The sequence below is a fragment of the Mirounga angustirostris genome, unplaced genomic scaffold (genome assembly GCF_029215605.1).
Source record: "Mirounga angustirostris isolate CCGP_5_RB_7025 unplaced genomic scaffold, mMirAng1.0.hap1 SCAF_16, whole genome shotgun sequence".
In the NCBI taxonomy this organism is placed as follows: Eukaryota; Metazoa; Chordata; class Mammalia; order Carnivora; family Phocidae; genus Mirounga; species Mirounga angustirostris.
The window spans coordinates 29,327,763-29,334,989 of NW_026991724.1; the positions used below are offsets into that span (position 1 = coordinate 29,327,763).

Here is a 7,227-nt window from a genome sequence, read left to right on the forward strand (position 1 = left end):
ATGCGGGAGAGGGAGAGAGAGGGAGAGAGAGAGAAGAAAAAAATATTCTCAGCTCAATTTAAGTCTCATGGAAAGGGCTTACAACTGTAATTAAATCATTAAATTCTTGTCTACGCTTCACAGAGCGGAGAGAAATTAACTTCCCACCAACCTCATTTTCTATTTGAACATGAAATAATGATTTTCTGCCCGTCTAATTACAAAGCCAACATCTGATCAAGCCAGCATCCAGAGGGGATTATCGCATGCACGAGTATTAGACCTCATTACCAGCTTGAGTGCAAAATTATTACATCTTGTAATTGGATGGTGAGATTTATATACAGATCGGCCCGGTTTCTGTAAGATTGTAATTACAAGCTTCGTTGGTTAGCTACTTATCAGAACTTTGCAGGAAAACAAAACAAATGACTGAGGAAAACGAGCATTTCATTAACCTGTAACCCGAGCGCGGGGGGAGGGAGCGGTGGGAGCGTGCGCCGCGGCGTCTGCAGGAAGCGGAGGGATCGCCGGCCGCCCTGCAGCCGGGGGACTTCGGCTCTGGGAGGGAAGGACGGAAGATGGGCCTCGGCGCGGAGACCCAGGGGCTGCAGCGGCGCCCCCCGACGGGGACGCGCGCGCACCGTGAGGCTGGGCGGGGAGGGGGCAGAAAGGGGGCCTGGTGGCTAGCGGCTCGCGTGCCGCGCGTGGCGCTGCCCCTGAGCCTGGCGGCCCGCGGGCCCTGGGCAGACGTCGGGCCGCGCGGGCCCAGGTGCGAGTCCAGCAGCGCTCCTGTGTGCACCAACGTGTGCCATGGACACCCTGTCCGTGCACTTCCACACTCGGGGCCGCGTAGAGAGAGCGTCTACAGCAAGCCTCCGAAGCGCTGTGTGCGTCGGGAACAGTGGAAGAAGGCGAAAGGACGGAGAAGCTTTTGTGTGCGGCGCGTTTGTGCGCGCATGCCTTTCCCAAATCAACTTCCCGTGCACCTGCTTCTCCTCCCTGTGCGAGTGTGTCACTTTGACCTCGTCCCTTGGATTAAACATCTCTGGAAATGGTTCGGCTGTCCTCGAACTCGCGAGTTCAGTCCGGGGCCGGGCTCCACTGGCCCGGTCGAGTTTGGGAGCCAGTGCCACGTCGGGGCTCGGCCGCCTAGGACGCTGAGTCCCGACGTGAAGCGCGGACCTCCCGGGCCAGGGCAGGGCAGGGCAGATCTCTGCTGGACACTAGGGTAGTGGAGAGGCCGCTTCTGCTCGGGACCTGGGACGCCTGGAGGGACCTAATTAATCGAGGTTCTTGGGTACGAGAATGGGTCTGGGGATTCTCCTTCTGGGCCATGGGCGCCGTCGGACCTGCGTGGTTGGTTCACAGAAAACCACCTCGGCCCTTCCCTGGCCTCTTTCCCACCTCCTGCAGCTCGAAGCAGCCAGGTCGATAGCTGGTTAATGAGGAGGAAGCATCTCCGGGGCTCATGGTTTTCTCTTTTCCTTCCGGAAGAGCTGAGTTTAATAGCGAGCGTTTCGTCTGGGCATTTGCAGTGCACCCCACAGTTTCCCCACCTCGGAATCTGGCACCTGGCACGCTTGGGTCTGGTGCCACCACTTTGGGCAAACTCTGGGGTTCAGGGCCCTCGAGGCTCGAGGTCTGACACCTAGGAAGCACTCCGGGAAATAATGTTACCCTCAATTTTGTAACCCCTGAGATTTTCTGTGAGAAGGTGAGCCCATGGTTCCCAAAGCCCCTTGGCTGAGAGGTTTAACTGGAAACGAAATCAGGCGCCGGGGAAACATTTCAAAGCCAGAGCCTCCCTTGATATCTCCTCCTCTGGGGAGACTCCAGCTAAGGCCAACGCCAGGTATCAGGCAGAGAAGCAGGTGGGGAGGGGATGTGGGAAAGAGCTCGACCGAATTTGAGAAGGCCACACATCAGTTCTCCCAATCGAACACCAAACTGGTGGCCCCCAAACTTTCTCTTGACTCTCCCCCCCCCCCGCCCGCCCCCGCGCAATTTTTCTCTGGAGCCACCGCCCCTATGCGAAGACCGGTGGAAAGAGACCGGGAGTGAGGGGTGGGGTCAAAACTGGGAGTTCATTCCTGAGCTGGATTGCCCAGAGCTGCTTAGACCAGAGAGACAGCCGGGGGCCGAGACTCTCCGATCTCTCCACTCTGGTGGAATTCGGATTCAATTCCTCTCTCAATCAGCGCGCGGCGGCCAGTTTCCGCCCCACAGCCCAGGCTGGCCACTCCATGACAGAGTCACCGCCCCCGTGCTGTCCCCGGAGCGCTACGGCTGCAGGCCTGGCCAGTGCGTCGGTCGCCGCCGCGGCCTAAAGCTTTTAGCCCGGAGTCGCTGCGATTCCGGGAATTGCAATCCCGCGGTCGGCTGCACGCCCAAATCCGTGAAGGTGGGCGTTCGCATACCGGGATTTCAGGTTTGATGGAGGAAATAGCCCACTGTAAAACCAAAAGTCTCGCCTCCATCCCCACCCGAGACGGTGATAGGATCTTTACAGAAAGAAAACAGTTTGGCACGGTGACCCGGGGGGCAGAGGAATGGGGTAGGGAAACGAAGGGTGTCTACGGACCGAAAATGCCAATATACAAACTTCTCGAAGCGCTCTCGGAAAGTTCCTGGAGCCTCCGCCACCTGGCTCTCTGCTCCTCCCCCCCCTCCCCCCCCCCCCCCCCGCACACCCGCTTAGGCTCCCTGTCCCAGTCTTGGCTCCCCAGGATCCCCAGGGGGTCCACACTTTAGCCCCTCCAGAGGCAGAGCCCGCCATTTCTAATCAGAGGTTCGCACCCGGACACAGGCGGCGTTAAAGTAGCTGATTTCAGGGTTTGGTGCTCTGGGTAGGGGGCTGCTTCGCCCCCCTGGGCAATGAGATGGCCTTTGAAGGCTCGACTAGAACGCACCCCTTCGCCCCTCGCACCGCTCTACTAGCTTCTTCCCTACGCCGCTGAGAGTGGCCTGGAGTCTAAGAGGTGCGAGCCGAAAAGGGGGCCCGGGCCGAGGAAAGCCCCAGCGCCTGCCCTGGACCGAGATCTTGGTCCCGACCCAGGCCCCCGCGCTGGGGCGGGGCGGGGGGGGGGGGGGAAGAGGTACCGAGGGGCGGGCAGCGGGGAGGGGCGAGCTGACCCTGTACTAACCCGCGTCCCCGCGCCTCCCGAGGCCCCTCCCGGCGCAGGCCGGAGGGGGCGGGCAGGGACTCGGAGCGCCCGGGCTCGCGTCCCCGCCCCGCCCCGCCCTGCGCGCAGTATCCTCCGGGGTGGGCGGCCTCGCCTGGAAGGCGCCCCGGCGATTGGCGACTCCGGAAGGAGACGCGAGGAAAAGTCGAATAAGAGGGCGCGACGTCAGACCCGAGATTTGGGGAAGGGCAGGGGAGGAGGTGAGGGCGGGGACGGACGCACAGACACAGCCTCAGACACAGATCCGCGGACTCCCACCCCCCGCACGGCACCTTAAGTGTCCCCAACTTTAGGCCGCCTGAGCCCAGGGCGCCGCCGAGGCCAGGGCTGGGGCTGGGGGGAGAGTTATGGGAGTAGACAGAGAGAGATAAAAACAGGGGAGAAGAAAGCGTGAAGGGAGCGGAAAGGGGAGAAGAGAAAAGGAATAGAGAGAAAGGAAAAGCAGGAGAGGGAAGAGAGTTTCCGAGCGTCCAGGAGAGTGAAAGAGCCCGAAGGAGCGGAAGCGATCCAAGGGGGAAGAGGAGCGCAGGGAGGGAGGGGAGAGGAAGGGCGAGGAGGGGGAGTGAAAACTAGAGGAGCGCGAAGGAAGCGAGGCGCGACACTGCTCGGGGACAGGAGGGCAGCGAGGAGCGAGGCGCGGGCAGAGGCTGCTCCGGCTGCCGAAAGAGGAGGGAGCGCGGCGCTGAGAGGAGGGGCTTGCGGGCCCGTAGAAATGTCAATCAGAGCCCGGAGCCCCGGGAATCTCCGCCAATCTGTTCGGACCTGACCTGGCTCCTCGCCGCCGCCGCCGCCGCCACCGCCACCGCCGCCGCCGCCGCCGCCGCCGCCGCGGAGCAGATCCAATAGGCGAACGCGGAGCGCAGCGCAGCGCGGGAGGCAGCGCGGCCCCAGCCCGGCCCAGCCCCCGATGCGCGCCGGAGCCCGCGGGCGGCGCTGAGCAGGGCGGCCCCGGGGGCCGGGCCCCCCTCTCCGTCCGTGCCCCGCGGGCCACCATGTCCTTCCCCCAGCTCGGATACCAGTACATCCGCCCGCTGTACCCACCCGAGCGCCCGGGGGCCGCCAGCGGCGGCGGCAGCGCCGGGGCCCGGGGCGGCCCAGGAGCCGGGGCCTCGGAGCTGGCCGCCTCGGGGTCCCTGTCCAACGTGCTCTCCTCCGTGTACGGGGCGCCCTATGCCGCGGCGGCAGCGGCTGCCGCAGCCGCCCAAGGCTACGGTGCCTTTCTGCCCTACGCCGCCGAGCTGCCCATCTTCCCGCAGCTGGTAAGCGCCCAGGGAGCCGGGGTGGGGTGGGGGAGGGTTAGAGAGCTGGGGCGCGGGAAGAGGCGAGCGCGCGGGAGTAGACGAGCGCGGCCCAGGCCGGGAGGGTGGAGGCGGCGACGGCTAGGGCTCACCCGCGCTCCCTCTGCGCGTGTCCCTTCCCTCTCCGTGTGCGTACAGGGCGCGCAGTACGAGCTGAAAGACAGCCCCGGGGTGCAGCATCCGGCCGCGGCCGCCGCGTTTCCGCACCCGCACCCCGCCTTCTACCCGTATGGCCAGTACCAGTTCGGGGACCCGTCCCGTCCCAAGAACGCCACCCGGGAGAGCACTAGCACGCTCAAGGCCTGGCTCAACGAGCACCGCAAGAACCCCTACCCCACCAAGGGCGAGAAGATCATGCTGGCCATCATCACCAAGATGACCCTCACCCAGGTGTCCACCTGGTTCGCCAACGCGCGCCGGCGCCTCAAGAAGGAGAACAAGATGACTTGGGCGCCCCGCAGCCGCACCGACGAGGAGGGCAACGCTTACGGGAGCGAGCGCGAGGAGGAAGACGAGGAGGAGGACGAAGAAGACAGCAAACGCGAGCTGGAGCTGGAGGAGGAGGAGCTCGTGGGGGAGGAGGAGGACACGGGGGGCGAGGGCCTGGCGGACGACGACGAGGACGAGGAGATCGATTTGGAGAACTTAGACGGCGCGGCCGCGGGGCCTGAGCTCGCCTTGGCTGGGGCGGCGCACAGGAACGGCGACCTCGGCCTGAGACCCATTTCAGACTCCAAGAACAGCGACTCGGACGACAGCTCGGAGGGGCTGGAGGAGCGTCCACTGCCGGTGTTGAGTCTGGCCCCAGCGCCACCGCCGGTGGCCGCGGTTCCGCCGTCTCCGCCCTCGCCTCCTGCGGGCCTGGACCCCTGCGCTCCGGCGCCAGCGCCCGCCTCAGCCCTGCAGAAGCCCAAGATCTGGTCCCTGGCCGAGACGGCCACAAGCCCGGACAACCCGCGCCGCTCGCCTCCGGGCGCGGGGGGTTCTCCCCCCGGGGCCGCCGTCGCGCCCCCGGCCCTGCAGCTCTCTCCAGCCGCCGCGGCCGCCGCGGCTCACAGACTCGTCTCCGCGCCTCTGAGCAAGTTCCCGGCTTGGACCAACCGGCCGTTCCCAGGCCCGCCGCCGGGCCCACGCCCGCACCCGCTCTCCCTGCTCGGCTCGGCCCCTCCACACCTGCTGGGACTTCCAGGAGCCGCGGGCCACCCGGCCGCCGCCGCTGCTGCCTTCGCTCGGCCCGCGGAGCCCGAAGGCGGAACAGGTGACTACTGAGCGCTGGATGCGGAGGGAGGGGGTGGGCTCTGGGGGTCGCGCGGGGGCAGGCGGAGATGCGCAGGACCCCGGGGGCTTAGGGCGCTTACCACCCCGCGCCTGCCTCCCGCGGCCCTGAGTGCTGGAATGGAGCGCTCTGAAGGCCCTCCTTCTTCTTCCCGGCTTCCCTTAGATCGCTGTAGTGCCTTGGAAGTGGAGAAAAAGTTACTCAAGACAGCTTTCCAGCCCGTGCCCAGGCGGTAAGAGACCCCCGCGGTAGGGGGAATGGTGGGACCGGCAAGTCGGGGAGGAACAAACTTGGAGGCGCACTTGGCTTCTGCCGCCGGGACGCGCTTTAAAAAGGGGACGAAACACACAGCCCTCCGTAGTCCCCGCGGGCCCACAGCCGGCTTGGCCATCCCAGTTCTGGCCCCCGGGCGCGGCCCAGGGTGCGGAGCGGTGGGCCCCGGAGCCCGGCCCTGTCGCCAGGCCCCTGGGGCGGGCGGCGGCTCTGGGAAGCCCCCCTGGAGGCCCTGCAGCCGGGACCTCGGGTCTGACGCCTTCTCGCCCTTCTGATAGTTAAACCAGAAGCCCAACGTCTACAGCGGGACAGCATCTGACACTGAGACACCTCCCAGCCCCCCAGCCTCAGCCCCAGGCTGGGTCTCCCGGTCCTGGGCAGCGTCGGTGCCCCGAGCTCTTATTTCCCTTTGCTACTACCATTGCTTCTCTCTTCCAGGCCCCAGAACCACCTGGATGCCGCTCTGGTCCTCTCGGCTCTCTCCTCGTCTTAGTACTTATTTTTAAAAATTTTAAATCGTTGTAATAATTGTAAAAAAAAAATCGCTCTGTATAGTTATGACTTGTAAGCATGTCCGTGTATGAATACCTAAAAAAGAAAACTAAATACCAACAAAAAAAGAAATAAAGCAAGTCCCCCTCAGTCCTCCCCAAGTGGCTTCTGTACCCCCACATTAGCTGAGTTTGTGAGGGGTTTTTTTTTGTTTTTTTTTTTGGTTCGGTTGATTTGGGGGGTGGAGTTTCCGTGAGAATAAGCGTGTCTGACTTTTTTTGTATATACAGAAAAATGTACATATGTGTGAACCAAATTGTACAAGAAAGTATCTATTTTTGGCTAAATAAATGAGCTGTTGCCACTTTGACTAAAACCCGCCTGTCTGCCCCTGCCCCACGACGGATCTATTGTTATGGGGTTTTTTTATCCACTCCCCCCATCCTCCCATGTTTGAAGAGTTGCTGGGGATCAGCAGAAAAGAAGGCAAGTAGGACCATTTTATCAGAAGAGTGCAGAGGCCGAGAAGACAGAAGTGGCGGGCCTGGGGGCACCGCTGGGGGTGAGGCAGTTGGAGAAGTCCGTGGGGCGCCCAAGGGAAAGGGCAGAGAAGACAGCGGGAAACCCGACCTGATGCCCTCCGAAGAGCCTGGGCCCTTGGGCCCACCCCACCCACTGGAGCAACCGTGGGGTCTTGGAGCCTGCTCTGATGGCAAAGCAGAAA

General features: G+C 63.5%; 1 protein-coding gene across 1 annotated transcript; it reads left to right on the forward strand.

Moving 5' to 3' along the window:
• Positions 1 to 3,358: 3,358 nt before the first annotated feature.
• Positions 3,359 to 6,879, forward strand: IRX3 (iroquois homeobox 3). The gene is made up of 4 exons (XM_045891107.3): positions 3,359 to 4,423; positions 4,601 to 5,720; positions 5,904 to 5,970; positions 6,450 to 6,879. Exons 1-4 carry the CDS (start codon positions 4,157 to 4,159, stop codon positions 6,502 to 6,504), a joined length of 1,509 nt encoding a protein of 502 aa, XP_045747063.1. The 5' UTR covers positions 3,359 to 4,156; the 3' UTR covers positions 6,505 to 6,879.
• The last annotated feature ends 348 nt before the right edge of the window (positions 6,880 to 7,227 follow it).